Genomic DNA, 22,389 nt, shown 5'->3' with positions numbered 1-22,389 from the left:
CCTTCCACAGAGAGTGTATCCCACGAAGGCGCGCCCTTTATCTTATCTTTGATTAAATTTCAGCATATCGAACCATCGATATGTAGACTTTACTCTCGCATTAGGCATTTACCCAGTCAGTAGTATATAACTTAGAGTAAAGCTGAAGGTCTCCCAAGAAACACTATACAAATAAGTTTCTTAACCGACAAACTTTTAGACACAACAAATCAAATGATCGGGTCATAAACCATTTCGTCAATTTAAAATCATTTGGTAAATGGCACCTTGAACGTAAACTTCAGATTATATTAGCATAAAAATATTGACCCGCAAAGACGTCAAAAGACGCGCGCGGCTATGACCCGATATCAACCTTTGTGCATTCCGTCAAGATTCACGGTGACGCCGTTCAAAGGGTTAAAAATACCTTATTTTTCAAAAATCAGACATTATTCCTTACTCGTATAAAATTTTAAATATAAATTTTTGTAAATCTAAACTGAACTGAGAATTTGATTTTTTATTAAAATTGTTATTTTCTTTTCAGGCACCCTCCCGTGCTTGAGAGGAGGCCTGTGCCCAGCAGTGGGACGTATACGCGGCTAAATTATTTATATATTTTTTATTTTATTTAAATAATAAAATAACACATTTTTTTTAAAGGGGTACAAATTGCTAACTAACTAATCTATCTGCTACATTGTAACCAGCAATTTCAAGGCAATTTTCTATTCATCGCTTCACTAGAAATTACCGCGGCATAATAGCTAAATGACTCCCGCCTTCAGGCTCTTTAGCTGCCTAACGAACCCCGGAAACTAGCGTTCTTATAAATATTAGTGTACGAGTTATTCTGAATCTCAGCGAACAATGGCGAATGGGTATAAACTTATGATAATTATCTGAGGTCAGTCCCAGCGGAGCGGAACGGTATGTAGGGGAAGACGTTATTATCATGTGAAGAGTTTTTTGAAGACGTTCCCACACCGAGCACTGATTCCTCGATTAACGCCGATTCATAATTACTTGACCTTAGCTTTAATTAGACAATAAGAATTAATGTCTTAGTGCTCCTACAAGTACGTGGGAACTCAAAGCGCGGCTAGCGGACCATGTGTGGTAGACAATAAAAAATTTAGCTTTTTATTTAAATTCAGTTTTATTAAAAATATTCATATTTCAAATCCACCGCTTCGATTCATAGTGGGTACTTATTATACACGAGCAGTTCGTTTAAACACGAATTTTCAAATATATAATTACCAAATGTAAAATGATAAAAACTCACGAGTAAACAACATTTTAAAAAGACAATCGACCATCTCATACAAATTGACGTAATTACTGCGTATTTATTTAATTATACCAATCTCTAACTCTAACGTATTTGTAATACTGTACGACCAATTCCATAAAATTATCTCGATAATCAAATGTTGTGCTACAAAAATATTGTTATTTTTTGTACTTCAATATTACACGTTCCGAATGGAATGTTGGAAATCACACTTTTGCTTATAATAAACATCGAATCAGATTTTTTCCACACAAGTTTCCTACAAAATTAAATTGGATTAAAAATAAATATAATTTCAATTTGTGTTTTTCAACAATACGAAACTGTACTATGTACTAAAACTAGCTTAACTATCTATTTGTTCTTTAAAGTCTCGGTTAATTTATTATACAATATGCCATATCAGCTTGCTGCGAGCCCTTGGGCGTGTGCAAATAATTTTATCAAACTGATTACAATTAAAATCTAATACAAGTAATCTTAGAGCATTCTATAACTAGCGGTTGCCGTAAAATGAGATATTCGGTGCACTAATGACAAATATTGCAACTCCGGCGTCTTTGAGGTTGTCTACAACAATCTTTTATTAAAGCATCTTAGCAGTAACTAAAGTGAAGTTAGAATTGACTTGAGTCATAGACAAAACAACTACAGTAGCTCACACAGAAGCAAAATGTTGTTGAAATGCGGCGTCATACGAATTGTGGCAACTGGATTATCAATTATTTAATTTTGTGGTTTGACAATCTAAATATATTTGGTCAAGCAGATCTTGTCAGTAGAAAAAGGCGGCAAATTTGAAAAATGTAGGCGCGAAGGGATATCGTCTCATAGAAAATATGAATTTCGCGCCTTTTTCTACTGACAAGATTTGCTTGACCATCTATAGTTAGTTGTTCTGAAACTGCTCGACGACATATTTTCTACTTGAATTCGATTCTATAGTTGATTTGTCTATTTTTGAAAGAAACAAATTGTGCAAAGAGACAGTATAAATTAACCTAACCGAACTTATTTGGCGTCGCGTTATTTCGTTATCTATAAAGTTTTTAAGCGTGCGCGTTTAAAATCCCATCACATATAACCGTCAACACAAGTTAAAATTATGTAATACTAATCAAAATCGTTACAACATACTGAATGACTTGTCATGGATTACAGCTATTTGGCCCCGAAGAAACAAATCTAAGAGCAGAGAGATCTTCCACGTTTCGATACGTACATTAATTTTATATTGGCAAATGTTAAATGCCAGTGTAGGAACTAACTTCCATATACAAGCGGCTATTTCATTGGCTTAATGCAAGCTTGGTTTACACGATAATATACAGTTGACAAGTCTTTCGAAATGTCTTTCTATAAGAAGAAGAGTGTAAAAGTGAGAGGCTGAACACATTGATGTCAGCGAGATATAGTTCACAGACAGATAGACTGTGTTCTCAGGCAAATGTAACAATTTGTCGGTTGTCAAGTCAAGAAGGGTGATTTCTAATTGCAATGTTTGCCAGTGGCGTCTTATTGACAAGCGACAAAGTTGTCTTGCATATTAGCTGCGAGAAAATATCTTAATCACTCTAAACGTCCCAATTACTAGGTTTAACGAGCGGTCTCGCTAGCTTTGTCCTTATTATGACATCACTACTTACAGTATCTGAGATGTTAGACATAGTTCAGGTCTTGATGTCTCTTTAACATGTGGTAACATCTGACGCACTGTTAGTAGATTATAGTAATAGCTCGACCGAGTCTCACAGAAATAATCTGAGCTTAACATATCATTTTGGTGTGATAATCTCGATAATAATTAATAAAAACACGTTTACAAAAGAGGCACGTCGTTTCACAGTCGGCGAAGCGTTCGACGTGGCACTCCGTATCAATAATAAAGCTTTCTAGGCACTATCGAAACTAACTACGGTCCATCCAATATTACATCACTTATACGTTGTACTTGGTAAACAATTTTATAAATTAAAATACATTTTGTTCGCTAAAATAGCTCGCGAATTGCGAGTTGCAGCACATTTTGACGTTAACGGTGTATATATAACGCTGATAGCTGTCATTCGCTCAACATCGCTACGAATCGCGTGCTAACCCTGTAAACCATGCGAGTGTTTAAGACTGATTATGTGCATTTTAATTGTTTACCAAATATAACAAAACAGCTGGAATGGACTTTATAATGTTCGCAATTCACTCACCGAATCGAGAATTCTATCTTGATTCTTTGGTTGGTGTCGTACACCACGGGTCGCACTCAGTCAGGATGGCCGTGTCGCAGGTCATGCAGCCGATCCATTGTGACGGTGCCTTATTCCACGTACCGAGTTCATCGCGCAGCCGTCGCAAGGGGCAATCATTTCTTATTGCAGCGCATGGGCCGGATGCGCAGGATGCCCCGCGTGCGGCTCGTGATGCCAGGCCGTGGCGGCGGCCTCGGGGCGCATGACGTCGTCGACGGGCGTGCAGGCGGGCCGCGGGCCGGGCTCGGGCGTGTACGTGAACGTGAGACCCGTGGCGTAGATGATGCCATCGTTGCGGACGAGGGACACGGGCACCTGAAGTAGACAGAGACAAGTGTTATGATATGCTGGAAAAGTAACAAGTAATAAAAAAAACATATTTTTGAGACATAAGAATATCACTTAGGCCTACATACAGCGCATAGAAAGGATGAAATTCAATATTACAAAATATTTAGAACTTTCAAATTACTCTAATACGAAGATTACGAAGTAACCTACACGACTTATTGCCGGTATACATACCTAATACACTAACACAGAAATATGGCAAGTGCGTCACGCCTCACCTTCTAGCATTTATTAAAGTGACCATTGCGTTTTTACACTGTAAATTACTTATTTGATTTATTATTCGTTAAGTCACGCACATTTAGAATCACAACACCAGTTAGTAAACCCCGTTTGACGAAATTTCTTTATCTGCCTCTTTATCGCTCGAATAGGCAAGAGCGAAAGAGAGGCAGTTAACGAAATTTCGATTTTCGCGGTAGATCCTCAGACACGAAATGGTTAATCCAAGTAACAGGTAGTCTGTGAATCGGTAAATTGTGCTCGGTCCCTGTCATTTGTTCCGTATACGATAAACTATTAATGGTCCAACTACAAAAACAATACTCCCATACTAGTAGCTAAACTATAGTAAAATCCGCTTTATCCATGGCTAAATTTAGCATGATAACATTAGACATAGGGCTTCCAAATACCGGACTTCTTTCAATACCGGTATTAATACCGAAACTGTCTTCATCAATACCGGGATCCCGGGATCCCGGTATTGACTATGAATCGCTTAAATTTTTTGAGTTTTATTAAAAAAAGGCTCACACTAACACCAGATATGTATGTCCTTAGCTTAGGATATTCAACAATATCGTCATCTGCAATAATTATCATTTCACCCTCCAGGTTGGCAATCATTTTATCCGCCTTGTTGACTTCACCAGTCACATTTTTAGTTCAACCTAATAAACCAGCCAATATGTATTCAAATTTGCCACCAAAAATTCGTTTGCCATTCTACAATTAATTTCTTTCTACTTTTTGATATAATTTAAGAACTAATTATATTAATATCATATCCTGAACATCCGAATTCGTCACCAAATATTTATCTAACGCATATATGCACAGATCTTGTTTCAATTAAATGATATTCTTTAATTAAATGGGCAAGTATTTTCTTGATACAGCCGAATTTGATCATTTTAATGGATTTTAAACGTTATAATCGGCACATTTTCCTTGTTTTTGAAAATACCGGGATCCCGGTATTGCATTAAAAAATACCGGTATTGAAAAATGCGTTTAAACAGACGGGATCCCGGTATGACGGGATCCCGGTATTTTGGGATCCCGGGATCCCGGTATTGGAAGCCCTAATTAGACAGCTTACAATCTTGTACTCTTACGTCCACTGTTTTTACATGTTTTTTTGCAGTATTTTCATCCAGCAAAGTAAATATTATCCATGTCTAAAGCGACCCTAATATGTCAAATCGTCATCGTCAGTCTCGGAGTAATTAACAATGGAGCCGCCATTAACAGGCGTTCCCCTCTGTCGACAATAGGCGGCCAATGGTCAACCACATGTCAACCATATGTATGGACTGACGTTTATCTGACATGACGTTTATCTGATTTGATGTGCCCCTCCCCCGCAAAAAACGGCAGACTATTTTGTACCGAAAATTTTAGACATGGCGTCTCCGTTGGTTATATCCTCTAAGTCCTCAGTCACCGTCGAGCGTCACCCGTGGGAACTCGATCCCGTGACGTTGGCAACACTGTATTAGACTTAATAGTCGCCAGAAGGGCCGGCTACATCACTCAGATAACATTGGCATGCTAAATTTAGATGTACAAATGATTCTGAGTAAAATGAGCCCAAGAAGTCAATATTTTGAAGACATGAATGAAATGTAATTTTTTTTTTGGAAAACTCTCATTTATCAATTAGCAATATAAATACAACCATGCCTAAACCAGCCTCAATCTTCGGTTGCGTTGTCATTATCCGTCACCCTCGATTATGACCGAGCGTCACCCGTGGGAACTCGATCCCGTGACGTCGACATTACCGCCTGTAAACACTGTATTATCGCTAATAGTCGCGGGAAGGGTCGGCTACAATACATTTACAACCTTATTACGTTCAGGTAGAGTTTATAATTGTAAAAGAGCAGTAATGGCTAGTCTAGAGGCTATCGCGTTTGAAGGCAACTAATCATCTTTATTCAAGTAAACAAAGTAAAAATAAATAAACAACAAAGTTAGTGTAAACCGTTATACTATATTTCGGAATGTTTATATATTGGAACTTAGAGAGGCGTTTTTGATTCTTCAATCTTCAATAATAATTTGATATTTTGAAACCGGCCATACATTGTCACTGGCAAAAGTGGCAACTCCATGCAAACTTAGCGTGGTCGCCGAAACTTATCGAAGGTTCGGTTTTGTTCCGAAACCGAAACTTTGGTCGGACACTACCGAAGACACAGTTTCGACGCGGCCGAAAGGTTCGGCAGTATTTTGGCAGAAACCGAACTGTCGGCCGAAACCGAAACGTGGTCGGACATTATTTTATTTAATCTTTTAAAAAACTTTTAACTTGAACGGTAGTCATTAAATTGTATAGCTACGTCTTTGTTCTGAAGCTGTGATGACTGATGGCAATTATATTGCCATTAATTACTGTTATTATTATTAGACAAAGGAAAAAGAGAATAATTCTAATTGACACTTACGATAATACCTATATCAAAAGATAATAATTGGTATACCTAATGACTTCAGTACTTTTGAATGCGCATTAGTAGTCCATGGACATTTTGTAGTTTTATTTTTTTGGTATCACATATCTTCACATCTATTTAACTTGCCTTGTACTTCTGGCAGTTGAAAAGAGACAACTAGTTCTCACTTGCGTAGGCTACCGAACCCATAGGTAATGCCCCTTAGTGTAGTTTGAAGTTTTAAAGAGGTTGACGAGTGTTACTGTCTTAAATAGTGATCCAGAAGTGTAAGATAAAGACCTAAACCTCCTACACTTCCTCCTACTGCCTCCTCAATACACTTTTGAGTAGAGATTTTAAGGACTAAACGAGTAAACTGTTTTTACTGGTGACTGTTATATAGCTTACCTGCGTAGGCTGCCCCACCCACAGCCACTGCCCCCTGAACTGCGATATATCCGGCACCACACACAGCATGGACTCCGCACAGCGGTACATCGTCTCCGCTTCCACGTCTCCGAACCACACTTGTAGCGATGGTATGAAGTTGTCGCCGGCCAGCTCTAGCATGGCGACGTCGCCGCCGCCATTGAGGATGAGGGAGCGAGAGGTACGAGAGAAAGAGACAGTTCTCACCTGCGTAGGCTGCCGCACCCAGAGCCACTGCCCCCTAAACTGCGATATATCCGGCACCACACACAGCATAGACTCCGCACAGCGGTACATCGTCTCCGCTTCCACGTCTCCGAACCACACTTGTAGCGATGGTGTGAAGTTGTCGCCGGCCAGTTCTAACATGGCGACTTCGTTGAGGGAGTGAGAGGTACGAGAGAAAGAGACAGTTCTCACCTGCGTAGGCTGCCGCACCCAGAGCCACTGCCCCCTGAACTGCGATATATCCGGCACCACACACAGCATGGACTCCGCACAGCGGTACATCGTCTCCGCTTCCACGTCTCCGAACCACACTTGTAGCGATGGTGTGAAGTTGTCGCCGGCCAGTTCTAACATGGCGACGTCGCCGCCGCCGTTGAGGTTGAGGGAGTGGACGAGGGGTACCGGTGTCACTGGGGACCTGTTGGAAGATACCTATATGTTAGTAATTGGAGGTTGGTGTTGGTATTACAAGTCCATTGCCCATGCAAAGCACTTCGGTAAATGTACCTTCCCCAAACCATGAGCTAACGCATGGATAAAGCGCCCATAATCAATATCTGACTGTTGAAGCGGTAGTGTTTTCATCGGATTTGTCCCTAGCATAGCGCCACAGCTAAATAATCGTGATTATTTACATTTAACGAAATATATGGAAAAAAGGGGGCCGCTACGTACTGTATTGTGTATTTAAGTAACTTTTGAATACATCAAACTAGTTTTTATGTTGCTGGATTCGTCGATCTAGGAACTCAAAACAAAAACGGCCGTTTTAACTTTGGACGCAAAGATTGACGAATCCAGCAACATAAAAACTAGTTTTATGTATTCAAAAGGTACTTAAATACACAATACAGTACGTACCGGCCCCCTTTTTTCAATATCTTTCGTTAAATTAAAATAATTACGATTATTTAGCTGTGGCGCTAGTGTGCACGTTGATGGGCTCTTAATTGGGAAAGTAACTTGTGACACCTATCACAAATTTTTGCTGCATAGGGGCTATTCATAAATTACGTCATTTCAAATTAGGGGGGGGGGGGGGGGTCTGGACATCGGATGACGGTAGCATGATGTAGGAGGAAACTGGGTCATTCGAAGCATGATTTTTGGATGATTTTAGGGGGGGGGGGGGGGGGTCAAAAATCGTCAAAAATCGATGACGTAATTTATGGACAGCCCCATAGAGGTGTTGTGTTGACAGTGTAAAAGTTTAACAACTACCTATCAGTCGCACCATCTTTGGAAACGGTACATGTATTTATTCCCACACTTTGTTTAATTTACCTACATCGAGTTTCCCCTACATTTCTGCATACGAATGACTATAATTATAACAATACCTCTATAAATCTGTACAGTTGCTATCAGATATATCAGAAAAGCCAATAACCTATAAATAACTGAACACGCCTTTAATACCAAGGCGTTAAATTGATAGATAATTTGAGAAAACTACTAGCAGTTAAGATTTGTAAATTTATAATATCATATTAACTACTAGGAGCATTGGGATAAAGTCGATAACGCTTAAGCCCCATTGAGACGGTGCGTGAACTTGATGCATACCTACATACTGGCATCTCATTGATCCGCATTGCAATAAAGTTGCAAGCAACTTTTCGACTTTTTATGTACTTAAGATTTTTTTTAAGAAACTTCAGGATTCTACTCTATCTAATGTGACTAATGTTTTTAATAAATACTCTTTCGAAATTCCTGGGGGACTAGTCACGCTGACAAATTGTTGATTATATAAAAAAAAAATTCAGCCCATATACGTCCCACTGCTGGGCACAGGCCTCCTCTCATGCGCAGGAAGGCTTGAGCTATAGTCCCCACGCTAGCCCAATGCGGATTGGGGACTTCACGTACACCTTTGAATTTCTTCGCAGATGTATGCAGGTTTCCTCAGGATGTTTTCCTTCACCGAAAAGCTAGTGGTAAATATCAAATGATATTTCGTACATAAGTTCCGAAAAAGTCATTGGTACGAGCTATTAGGATTTGAACCCGCGACCTCCGGACTGAAAGTCGGACGTCATATCTACTCGGGCACCACCGCTGATTGTTGATTATAACTTAATTATTAATTAACGTATGGAAAGAGTCACGTCGTGACTTTTCGTCGCATCTGTCATCCCGGTACATTTTTACTTTTCGTTTTGCGTTTGTCGCGGATGTACGATTATCTTCTTGGCTAAAGCCTTCTGTGGGCGCAGCACGGTTCCATTTTTATCCTCTATCACTATGCGCGTCCCTTTCGCACTTACATACTTGTTAGAACGTGACAGGCATGGTGACAAGGGATAAAAACGCGACCGTGCTACGCCGCCTGGACAGAAAGCACATAAAAGAATGTGTTCTTTTTTAGAACATAGGTCTTGACCTATGTTCTAAAAAAGACCTCAAGACGAGGCTCGATGGACCTTTATACGAACACCATGGCGTCCAGGTAAGTGCTGCCATTGTCATAGAATAAAGTTCCTTTAGTTCAGTGGTGGGCAAACTTTCTCATTGGGGGGCCAGAAAGTTTAAGAAATTTAAGAGGAGGGCCAGAATTTATTTTGATTTGCGATAATCGTGGGCCAATGACATATAATATACTAATTATTTCATAGGACCGGCGGCGGGCCAGATAAAATCCATTCGCGGGCCAGAGCTGGCCCGCGGGCCGTACTTTGCCCACCACTGCTTTAGTTCAACAGACATTTTCTATCATTTCGTCGAACAACTAGTCCCTTTACTTTATAGAACAGTTTTCTTATAACAAGTTAATAATTGTCTAGAGTGTTCATGAATACAACAAATAAAACAATCTTATTATCCTGTAAATAATTTGTTTGTATGGACATCCGTGAGACCCATACCTACGGTTGGTAGGAATCAATATGGACGGATCTTGCCAACCTATTAGGATGATTTGATATTAACGTCTGTTACTTTATTAACGTTTATACCTACATATCAAGTTTAAATTTATACCAGGAACAATCACTCAGTTAACAACAGGAAGAGGGAAGTAAGTTATTGAATTCCGCCAATCATTCTTATTGACAGGCAGTTATCGCACATTATTGATACAGCTGTAATCTAAATACTATACGGAGCGTGGGAGAACGCGGTGTTTTCGTAATTAGGCATGGGAACATCGGGACGCATGTGGCCGCATGGTTGCCGGTTACAAGGCGAGTGCAAACGAATTGTCGTAAAAATGGTTTAAATTTATTGTACACAGGAAACATATCGAACAGCGAGCTGTAAAAGTGAATTTTATCGAAAAAGTGTCCACGTCGTTTTAAAAATGAACTGTCATAGGGATCGTCATTCAACGCGATAGTACCTATTGCAACGTGACTGTCAAAAGCATACAAAATGCACGTTTTTGTACAAACTGTCGTATAATTTTTTTTTAAAGTAGTCAGATATTGAAACCATTTCTACGATGTTGCGATGGTTCCAAACGGTTTGGAGAAAGTTATCTGTAATTCTATTTTATTTCTGTACGATATTTTTATACGCTTGGCAACCCTGTGCGTCAGCGACAATGCGTGTACGCAGCAGATGAGCTGTAATGCAGCGTTGCTAATGCGATCGTCATATTTTAAAGGGATAGATAATGTTTGCCCGACTTATTGCAGTTCCACAGCATTTAACACCCGCAAGTTAGTATACAGGGTGTCGCGTTCAGTAGGAATCAAACGATAGACCAATGATAGGAGGACCTTAAAAGCTACCGATTTGACCTCCATGTATGTTCAGTAGGTCTACCGTGAAAGAAAATCGATATTTCTTTATCTGCCTTTCTATCACTCGAGTATCGATTGATAGAGGCAGATAACGAAATTTTGATATTCGATTTTCGCGGTAGGCCCTCAGATTCCATTCATGGTCATCGTGATGTCCTTTCTGAAGGCCATGTCTATAGTACAGAACTCACCTGACGGGTCCCATGCCTTCATAGAACTGGTACTCCGCTTTATCCGTGGATATAATAGTCCAACAAGCCCCATCATTGATCATCTCCTTATTGGGCTCTTTAGGGCACGGCGTGGCTTGGAACTGTATGATTCGCTCTTGTGATAGACACAGATACATGCGCTCTGTGTCCTTCATGTAGAACGCGCATTTGTGGAGCTGGGAGACCGGGTCGTCGGCCTCTAGGAGGGCCATCTGCTTGTCTACCTGTAGGACAAAAAGATAAAGTTGAAAGGCGACATCTTTGGCTAATATCATTGCGCTGGTGGCCTAACGGTAAGAGCGTGCGACTTTCAATCCGGAGGTCGCGGATTTGAACACCGGCTCTTACCAATGAGTTTTTCGGAACTTATGTACGACATATCATTTGATATTTACCAGTTGCTTTTCGGTGAAGGAAAACCTCGTGAGGAAACCGGACTAATCCCGATAAGGCCTAGTTTCTCCTCTGGGTTGGAAGGTCAGATGGCAGTCGCTTTCGTAAAAAAGAAGATCTTTGGCTACCATCATTACGGCGCATCGGCTTGGTCAGGTAACATTGCCCGCAAATCATATCGTGAACGAAAGTGGCCAAAAGCCAAGTGTGTTGGTGATGGCATTATACGTTACCCATAGCGGAATATACGAATACCTACTCTTATTCCTATCCTATATGTAAACTATCGATACTCCTCAAATATAACAAAATAAAATAAAATAAATAAAATAAAATAAAGAATATACGAATACCTACTCTTATTCCTATCCTATATGTAAACTATCGATACTCCTCAAATATAACAAAATAAAATAAAATAAATAAAATAAAATAAAAAAATAAATAACAAGATCCTGTTATTTTAGTATTGTAATTGTAACTTCTACTTATATTTCCGATTATATAGTTCTTTTTGGGGTTTCGTACCAAAAGGTAACAAAGGAGTTTATGATGATGCGAATCTGTCGCAATCAATTTCAAATTTGGAATAGTTATAAAGAACGCTAAATTCAATGCCTCTGATTGAAAGTTTTTTTTTAATGAATAACGTCTGAAACGACGGGGTAAAACTTTATGCTGACTTGGAAGAACTTGCCATTGCAAAGTGTGTCTCTAGTGAGCTTGGACCACGCTTGGACCGACTCTCTTGATTATGCAAGAGCGACTGAGAAACTTTAATTTCCAAGATTTGATGATGACACAGGATTAGATAAGGGGTTGTGCACAAATCACGCGAGGTGTTTTCGGCTACTTTGATTTTGACCGTGATTTTTTCGTGACCCCGCCTCCCCCAATCGAACCTCGCGTGATTTGTGCACAAGCCCTAATTAAAGACAGATTAAATAATATATGCGCAATGCTATAAATATATATATATACGATCCAGTTTATGATAACAATAACTAAACAAAAGAAATATAGGTTGACTACTACAGTAAACAGTCTTATTTTTTTCTTTAAATATTTTTTACAGAATTGCTTATTTGAAATAGCGTAGGACCCCGAGTTTTCCTTTAATCTTTAAAAGTTGCAAATAGAAATTACTTAGTGTAGACAATTATAGAGTCAGGAGCAGAAGTAACTAGGCGGGTGATGTAGTCAAAATGATCTGCACACGCCCTTAATATTATAAACGCGGAAGTAACTCTGTCTAGCTGTCTTCACGCTTAAACCACTGAACGGATTTAGATGAAATTTGGTATGGAGATGTTTGAGGCCCGAGAAAGGACATAATAAAGAAAGAAAGAAAGGTAAATTAATTAAAGACAGGGTAATTTAGTACATCATTCCACGCAGATGAAGTCACAGGCAGAAGTTATAGGAATAAATAAATTTCATACTGTTAATTAAGTTATACTGTTAAATGATAACTGGAAGAGATCCCTTAAAGGGATAAGTTCGGCTTTGTACTAATGACGAATGTTATTTTTCCTGTTTTGTTTAGATTTTTGTACAATAAAGTGTTTTACTACTATTACTAATATTATTGGTCAATTTTCTCTGGTCTGGGGGCCGATTTTTGAATTTCGGTCGCTCGATTTCGTCACTCGAAAATCGGTGGAAAACGGCGAAATGCAAATTTTTGAAATACGAGCGATCGAAGTTTGGAATCTATTGGTATTGACCACTCGATTTAAATTCTATTAGTAGAATTTAAATGCCTAGTAGTGGAGATATTGTTTAACGAAATACACGAAATCGAGTGGTCGAAATTCAAAAATCGGCCCCCTGAAACTACGCAAAAAAGTGATAATTTAACAAAAAGTCGTGCTCAGATCATTTTGAACGCCACACCCGCATAGCTGCGTCTGTTTCTAACTATATGTACCTATTTATGGATGTAGCTTGCTAATAAGCCGCTAAATTGCGCAGTCTTGCAGAAAAGTTCATGCAACGTGATTCATTACTTATGTTTGCAGATTTTATCAAAAGCGTGATAGGATCTCTAATGACTATCGTGTAAGTACTTAGAGTAAAGTTGATAGGCAGACGTTGCATATCGTTTATTTGTGTACCTATTTAATATGGATTGAATTGTTTTAGATTCTTAATCACACAATCACGTTCATAAAGGGTGCTACTTTATGTATGCTTCTAGACAGGGAGTACCTAATAAAATAAATACTGATTTAAACTTTCACGATTTTTAAACATTATTAAATTGCACAACAGGACTTAATCACAGAAACAGAATAAGTACTAGTAAAGGGACGTCAAGTTGTGTCAACCCTAATAATTGCTCGGAGCAATACTGAGCCGAAAGCAGCCGAGTTTGCCCGAGGTCAGGAGTGTCTCCCAACTGACTTAATCGCGTATTAAGTTTCACTATTAAAAATATTAATATACCTACCTGTATTTTTTATCCTCATAAGGCCCAGCCATACAAATAAATAATCCAAAATTTGCCACTGCAATTTGAACCTATACTGTAAGAAATAGAGTTGATTTTGCTTTGTATAAAAATTGAATGACGCAAAACAAATGCAACTCTGTTCCAATTGGATATGATTTAAATTTCATCGAACTGCATAAGGACTATAGGTAGGACCTTGGGCCTTACGAGGATATCTATGAATGAGACAACGAAAATAACTTTCACCTACTTATTTAATTCCTTTAGCTGATATAGTATATATTTTACATGTACGCAATATCTATTGAAAATGTGTATTTCACTAGGATTATAATAGGTACTTACACCCAACGCTTACACCATTCAAACTTTATTTGAAATATGTACCTATAACTACCATATAATCGTCCACACTGTTAGTTGACAATACATAAACCTTATTGCATGGACATAAGGTCCACCCATGGTCAGTTCAGTTAGGATTGTTGCGGTTGGTAGGTGCTAAGCAGGATGTCACGAATTGAAAAGTATTTAAATAAATAAAACAAGCAGTACCTAAGTCCTTCTACAGTAAAATTCAAAAAGTTTCATTTAGTTTAAAAGAAAATTAAACAACTGTACCGATATTCGGAACCTAATAATAATATTGAGAATGGCAACACTGCGTAGTCGGTCGTATTGTCCTTTTCTAGCATATACGTCCTTCTCTCTCCCACACTCCCACCACTCAGGCAGGTTGCTTTGACAGTTAAACAAGGGAAATTTTCAAGTCATTGGCTTGTTGTTTTTCCATCTGGAAGGTCGTGAAGCTAAACTGCTGGTGAGTTTTTGAATTTGTACCCCAGTTTAGCTGACTATATTGAAAAACAGTTTCTAACGGTTTTTGCCGTTCGAAATAAATATTTAAATTTAGTTGTCCGATAAACTATCTAGCAAATAAAAACGATCCGGAATAGTGATGTGCAAGTGTTTTCAAAGGCTCCTGCGCGCACCGTGGCTATGCCAATGAAAATACTAAAACACATATGTTAGAAAACACATCGAGCTGGTAAAGCGTGCACGTGTCACCATTAGAATTTAATTTTATACCTACATTAAGTCTCTTCCGAGTCTTGTTAGTTTAAATCTTTGTGTGTGTATAATAACGGTTGAAATTATAATACTTAAATGGTGATGTGTGGAGGCATACCCTTCAGTTTTCAAGTGATTTGTGTTTTCGAATACGAAAGGATCGGATAGTTAATACGTGTTAAGTAGAACCAATGTATTGAGGTAGAAGTTTATAGACGTGTAGCTTTTATCTGCCCAAGTATCTATCAGCAATTTGTCTTTTTATCCCGTTCCGGGTTAATATAATATTGCAAAATTATTTTTTTGTGAATTAAATTGCTGATAAATAAGTGTACCCACTTAGGAGTCGACGAAGCCCCGCCTTCGCGGGGCTTCTATTTCCGCTCTGAGGGACACAAGGTAACGAACAAACCTACATCGCAAACATTGCATTTATTTTTGTGGAAAGTGAGTACTTCGGCAGTACATAAACTTAAATCTGACTAGACATAGAGAGAGATTAGCATGGCTCTGCGCAAGAATGGCATGCGAAATCGTGAAGTATTTCACTCTTGATCTACCAACTTATATCTCTCCAACTAGATATTTAATTTTGAAAAAATTGTTAAAATGTAGGTAGGTTAAAATGTAGGTACCTACTTAAATAAATAACTTAGCAGGTACTTACAGCTTAAAAGGTTAAGGAAAATAACTCTTGCATGTAGTTGCTATATGTGCTTGTGTTATATTGGATTTGAATAACTTGATTATTAATTCGTTACGTAACTACATACAAGAGGGTCAATTCTTAAGCCTACCTACCTACCTACATAAATAGTACACTTGGCATTAACGATACGGGAATCTTTAGATTGATTCATTGACGAAGACGCATGGTTCATATTGTCAAATTATATTAGTTAACTGAAGAGTTAAAGTTTAGTTTTGGCAAATCTGCGCGTCACCGTGAATGACACTTTCTAAAAGTGCCTGTAAAAGCCTGCATAAAGCCTTTCACCTTGTCGAGCAAGGAACCCGCAACTAAGGGAATATTACCCATAAACTCAGGGTATTCGATTTGAATGATATTCTTAAACCTACGTCTGTTATGGTTCCACCTGCGTAAGGTGTGCCTAAGAAAATCTTTTATTCGTTCACAAACTAACGTCAAGTTATTTGTGATGAAACCAATATATTATGTACCTATCATAAAGTAATAAGTAAAGGTACCTATCTAAGCCTGCGCAAGGCTGCCATGTCTCCACCTGCGTAAGGTGTGCCAAAGAATCTTTGATTCATTCACAAACTGACGTCAAGTTATTGATGATAATATTATAACCTATGTAAGCCTGCGCAAGGCATGTCAGACATATTCACAGAAATATAAATGATATGGTCATAACACATGCGAGCAAGTAAGCCACAATCAGAAAAATATTACAAAAATGAATTTGTAAATATCTCCTTTTAGAGAAAGTAAAAAGGGTTCTAACAAAATCAGTCGAAATAGGCTTTGTTATTAGTTTTCATTTTTGTTTACCAATCTATTCTAAAAGGGTCCCAAACACCCTATTGGCTAAGCCCAAAATTGGGCTAATTAACTGTGGTAAAAGTGAAAACTGCTTTCCATTTACATTACATTTCTAAAATTATAAGGTATAAAATAACCTAAGATTCCAGGCCTATCTCGACTCATTTTTATTTTAAAGATGAAAAAATCTTTGCACCCTAATATAAAATTGTGGTCTGGAGACGCTTAGCCTCATAACTTGGGCGGCATAGAGAATACTAAGAGATTTAGTCACCTAATTTCGATTTTAAGCCCAGGCAGAAAATTGATAATTAGAATAAGGAGTGGTCAATCCACCAAGGTCCAGACAATCTGTGGACTCTAATTTAATCAGACTATGTAAGCTCACGACAGTGCTTACGGTTCCATTCTGAAATAAGCTATGTTTACAATATAATTTAAATTATATTACTCATGGTGTGAAACAAACAGCCTGCTCAAGGTGTACAAAGGGTCCGATTAACGGCCCTATGAATATCTAAAAAACCTTTGAAGTCTAGGCCTGCTAAGGCAGACTAGAAATAAATACATATGATCTCAATGTAAGAGCAGCTCACAGTTGCATAAATTATATTTGCCTCGAGCTATATGGCGTTATATTTGCTTTGCTTTCAGTTAACATGTTTACGAGTACCTACCTTTGTACACGACATGACCAAGGTTACCTACCTATTTAACTATTATATCCCTGACTGCCATGGTATAGGAAAATTATCATGTGCTGGCGGTGCTGCACAAGCATGTTTGAAATAAAATATACAAAACTGGCCTGACGGGCGTTTATCAATTATGTATTTTACACCTTGTGTCTGTATTGTGACCTAGGAAGTTTTAAACCACCTGTATCGTAAGTGCTCCTATGCACGGTCTGCACGGATTAAGTTTATTTTAAACTACCCATGCCCTAACCTCAAGGGCAAGTGCTTCTATGCACGGACTAGATACTGTTATCACATATCACACATAATTCACTTATCATGACTTGTCATAGTTTGATACTGCAAGTTTAACAAATTTAAGACCGTGGAATGTACCCACTACAAAAAGGTTTTTTTAAAAACAGTGACTGAATGGTTTGCACGAACGGTTCTAGCACAACTTCTGGGCGGTCACGTCTAGGGCATAACCCTCTAGTTCTCAATTTATACATAATTATAACATTGTGATACTGTTCGCTTTGCACAATAAAATAGGGAAACAGGAGCACGCCTTGCGAAAAGGCGAAGCTATTTTGAAACGCGAACTTTTCAAAAATAGATTGAAATATATAAATATGTCTTTGATGTGGAACATGTACACCCAAACAAATGCAGTCATTTATTATATGTTAGCAAAACTCTGCCAAAGTGTTAGTCTGTCTGTACAGTGTAACCTGAAGGCATCAATGAACAAAAATCTCTTGAAACATGGTGGATTAATTAATTTACACCCCGTCTGTGTCTTGCTCCTACCAAATCCACAATTTAAGGACCTCAACCTATCTAGGTACCCTTCTTGCTCGAGACCTGAAAAAATGTTCACAATAATCTCATGCAGTCAAGTGTCGGAAAACTAGGTCCACACACTTAGCGCTACCGTGAATATATATCTAAGAAGTCTGTATACTGCCTTCCAGGAGGCGGGATGTTAATAGACTAGCCTATATCGTAGGCCAGAGATATATTATACAAAAGCACACTGGCCCAAATCCAGTAATATTATGTTTTCAGAATATAAAATAATTGACAATTCTGCGTATATTTGATATCAAAAAGTTACAGTTATCCTTAGTTCATAAGGAGGATAAGTATACATAAATATCAAATAAATTCGACAAAGTGTTGACTCTAGCATTGGATGAAATAGGTCCCTCTTAAAGGGCCTCTGCACTGTTGGCTTTGGGCCCACGGGTGCCCGGCAAAAGGTCGGGGACCCCATGGTTCCGCACAGTTTTTGCAAATAATGTAAAATCACTAAATAAACACACAAATCTGCATTTTGGTTAAAACACATGCGATGAGCTAAGGTTTCGAATTAAGTACCTTATTCTTAATAATTTACACACTGGAAAGAGGAAACTGAATATTCAGAACTATGCAATGTCTATAAATGCTTTACATAAATTAAGCCACTTAAGCGTTCAGAACCAATCAAGCTTATGTCTACTAGTAGGCACCAGATAAGGTAAACTTACTGCATATATAGAAATTAATGAGTACAATTTGGGTCACTTGATGATAGCTTAACATGAATATAATCAGAATGAGCCTGCACCTATACAAATATCATTGATAAGGTTCTGTGGCATTTCTATATTAACCATTTGAACGCCAAGAGCACCAAAAAGCGTCATTATCATTACTAGTCGTGCCAACATGAGTGTTATGTTATGGCTTAAGCTCTCAAAGTAACCTTCACAATTTTAAGTAAGGTTTGTTTAGGTACATTAGCTCGCGTTCGCGTTAGTAAATCGTACAAAGGATTAAATGCATTTTATAGCTATAACCAAGTATGTAGCTCACATTGGCTCACAGTCATGAAAGGAATTCAGTAATTCCCTATGACATTTTAGTAAGTAGGTACCCAATACTAACTTTGTGGGTAGTGATAGTGATATAACGAATATGTACAATATTCGTCTACTTAATCCCGAGAGATTTTGGAAATAAGAAAGGTCTTGTCCTTGTTATATTCCTGCAACTGCTTACTTTACTAGATAATTATTATCAAATTTGTTAATAATTGGGAGTTATAAATAAAAACTACTCGAGTACTTTATAAATAATTCTTATCTCTTCATATTTTTATTACATCACTCCTTATCACAGATGCTGTATGCTCCTTGAAGAGTAGACTGACTTAAAATCTCATTTTCTTTTACCTAGTTTCACATACATATAATTAAGTATAGCACCCTTGTGGTGACACACTTATCCTCTTTGAAAATGTATAAGGACCTACATTAAGTACATATATAAAATGTAAAGTTAGTATTATAATATAATTTTATATCAAAATGTATGCTTTACTAACTACCTCTCTCCTCACAATAAAGGGTGTACATAATTAATTAAACACTCGTAATATAATAATATTACATATACATAATAACTACATGTATAATCACATTGGCTTGGCGTCTTTCCACCACCAGGCGATAACAAACACGTCTCAATATTATTATTAGGTTCCGAATATCGGTACAGTTGTTTAATGACAGCGTTTTACACAAAAATAAAACGCTAATTAAATAACTTACCATATTCGGAACCTAAAGTTTTAATCCTGCCTGGTGTAAATATGAATAATTTTGAGACAATGACTTGAAAATTTCCCTTGTTTAACTGTCAAAGCAACCTGCCTGAGTGGTGGGAGTGTGGGAGAGAGAAGGACGTATATGCTAGAAAAGGACAATACGACCGACTACGCAGTGTTGCCATTCTCAATATTATTATTAGGTTCCGAATATGGTAAGTTATTTAATTAGCGTTTTATTTTTGTGTAAAACGCTGTCAATAAATCAATTTAATTAGAGTCTGTGCGGAAAGAGAACAGCCGTGGAATGTATGGGGCCCAATACATTCCACAACTCATCTCTTTCCGAACAGATTTTAATTTCGTTTTATTGTATGTTTTTTTTTTTCATTACAAAAACCAGATTGCAGATTGGATAGGGCATAAGTACCTAAGTTTCCTGTTTTTTTCTTGTCAGTAGAAAAAGGCGCGAAATTCAAATTTTCTATGAGACGATATCCCTTCGCGCCTACATTTTTCAAATTTGCCGCCTTTTTCTACTAACAAGATCTGCTTGACCCCAAGTATATCTTTTAACTGTACCTCAGTAATTTGCTGCAATTTGTAAGTAATTTGATGGAATTTTAGGGTATTCCTTAAAAGAGGTTCTAGGTACAGTCACCATCAGATATATCGGAGCGGCCAATGGCTTATATTTTTCTGCCCGAAAATGATTTATGGTGAACTGATTGAACTGAGTAGGATGATATATTATGCAGCATACAATTAATGAAAAATATATATTATCGGCTTTGATTATACTTACCCCATTTAACTTTTATACTTAGGTTTTGTATCATCATTTGATAAAGCAAGAATTGTGAAACTTACAAAAACACTATAAATCGTGTTACGTTAAGTTTACAAGGTCATTTTTGTTTACAATGATGTGATTTGAGACAATTTACAATGTATTATAAGTAGAGTAACATCATAGATCTGAGTCTACACTTATGAAAATAAAATATTAAGTGGTGTCAACTTACCTTTCGTATTATTAGCCTAGGCAAAGCCATGCCTGTCACAGAGCAGACAAGCTTCACAGTGGACCCATAGTGTACATAACCGTCTCGCACTGCAAATTCCTCAGATTCACTCTCATTGTCATCCAGCAGGTGAATCGTGAACGCTCCCCACTGTGTGGACGACGCATGGAAGTTCCCATTCTCTACATGCAGATATCTAGTTGACACTGTCTGTGACCTTAGACGATTGAATAAAGCTACCTTCGTACCACTCGCAATACATAAGTCTGCATTCTTTAATGACTGCTTCTTCTTAGAAGGCTTAGATATTACTTTTATTCTCTTACTATTAAATATACCAATGTCATGTCCGTTTCCATAAAACATCTTAACTGATAGCATAAAGTGCTTTCGCTTGTCAGAGTCTGATATGTACAGGGTTTTAGCTGCACAGTACTGTTTCCCATTGTTCAGATCAAGCTGTTGCATGTCTTGGTCAGAGTTTCCTATGCCTATGAAGGCGCAGAGCTGGGCCGCCTGCTCCGTCTCACCTTCGCGCAGCATGCGCTCACGCCGCAGCCGCCAGCCATCACCAAATAGGTATATACAGGGTGGTGGGCAGAAAAACCTTTTCTCATTGCCATAGGACTTCTGCGCGACTTTAGCGTGCAGTATAACGACGATCATGTCGGCGCGGTCTCGCAGGTAGCGCTCCATTGCCTCGCGCGTGAGGCGGCGCTCCTCGGGGCGGTAGGCGCCGGCGCCGGGGCCCGCCGCGCTCGCGTACCGCGGGAACAGCGCGCCGTGCTGCGGCGGCGGCGACCCGCCCCCCGCCGCGCCCACCGCGCCGCCCAGGCCCGCGCCGAACTGGTGCGGCATCCTCGCCACGGCGCCACCTCACCGGTCGCCCGCGGTCATCACCCACTGCTCGCTCAGATGCTGCACCATAGCCCCTAGCTGGACCTCTCGGCCGTCGGCCTGAACCACCTCATCATGTGAATGATTCTCGGAGACAGAGTGGCGTCCTTCTTTATATCTATCAGTTGTTTACGAACGCCAAACGACGTCCAGTCCTTCCGAGCCAAAATAACGAGCGACCGTGCGATCCGGCCGACGCGGATCGATACACTTTTTTATTATTCACGACACTAAAAATTAATAACGCTGGGAACTGCAACACATTTCTTTCAAAAACACCTGTTCCGAGTCAGAATTTTCGGACAGTAGAGCCAACATTCCACGATTTGTAAATTAATAATTCCACCCCATATGCGAATTTTGACTTGTTGTGATCTTTTTTTAATGAATATCCAGACAATAATTAGTAAAAAAAGTTAATAAAACTTGTGTTTATCTCGTGATAAATTCGACAACGCCAGAAATGTGAACATTGTGAACTGTCAAATGACCATAGACTAAATAATGCGGGGTGCAAGCGTGTTGTCGGTGTTGACTGCACGCGCACAAACGAATCACCGGAATGATAGCAGAGGGCCGGCCGAATCGCGGACCGCGGAGCGCCGACTGAA

At 38.7% G+C, this 22,389-nt stretch overlaps 3 protein-coding genes and 1 non-coding gene across 5 annotated transcripts in view; 2 read left to right on the top strand and 2 right to left on the bottom strand.

The window, feature by feature from the left end:
* Positions 1–22,389, top strand: part of LOC134790502 (uncharacterized) — a 278,176-nt gene that overhangs the window by 204,572 nt on the left and 51,215 nt on the right. The gene's annotated exons all lie outside the window — the stretch shown is intronic.
* Positions 1–22,389, bottom strand: part of LOC134790494 (transmembrane 9 superfamily member 2) — an 81,891-nt gene that overhangs the window by 35,950 nt on the left and 23,552 nt on the right. The window lies entirely within an intron of this gene.
* LOC134790500 (suppressor of hairless protein) lies at positions 1,123–22,381 on the bottom strand. 2 transcript variants are annotated; one of them, XM_063761316.1, is made up of 5 exons: positions 20,882–22,381; positions 11,134–11,378; positions 7,569–7,614; positions 6,948–7,127; positions 1,123–3,840 (listed from the first exon to the last, which is right to left on the bottom strand). In XM_063761316.1, exons 1-5 carry the CDS (start codon positions 21,737–21,739, stop codon positions 3,646–3,648), a joined length of 1,524 nt encoding a protein of 507 aa, XP_063617386.1. In that variant the 5' UTR covers positions 21,740–22,381; the 3' UTR covers positions 1,123–3,645. The 2 variants fall into 2 exon arrangements, with proteins under 2 accessions (XP_063617386.1, XP_063617387.1); XM_063761317.1 differs by lacking the exon at positions 6,948–7,127 and having other exon boundaries at positions 7,389–7,614; positions 20,882–22,245.
* LOC134791160 (U6 spliceosomal RNA) lies at positions 15,525–15,628 on the top strand. The gene has a single exon (XR_010144277.1). It is a non-coding gene; the product is annotated as a U6 spliceosomal RNA (small nuclear RNA).

Source organism: Cydia splendana, chromosome 5 (genome assembly GCF_910591565.1).
Source record: "Cydia splendana chromosome 5, ilCydSple1.2, whole genome shotgun sequence".
NCBI classification, from domain to species: domain Eukaryota; kingdom Metazoa; phylum Arthropoda; class Insecta; order Lepidoptera; family Tortricidae; genus Cydia; species Cydia splendana.
Note: the sequence above shows the minus strand (reverse complement) of the source record. Positions and strands in the feature narration are given on the sequence as shown.

What these genes read in the sequence shown, in the direction of transcription:
- LOC134790500 (XM_063761316.1), bottom strand. Translation starts at nt 21,739, where the DNA reads ATGCCGCACCAGTTCGGCGCGGGCCTGGGCGGCGCGGTGGGCGCGGCG. An exon ending in GAAGGCATGGGACCCGTCAG is followed by an intron (nt 7,615 to 11,133) that starts GTGAGTTCTGTA and finishes ATCTTCCAACAG; the next exon opens with GTCCCCAGTGACACCGGTAC. An exon ending in TCCACTCCCTCAACCTCAAC is followed by an intron (nt 7,128 to 7,568) that starts GGCGGCGGCGAC and finishes CTCATCCTCAAT; the next exon opens with GGCGGCGGCGACGTCGCCAT.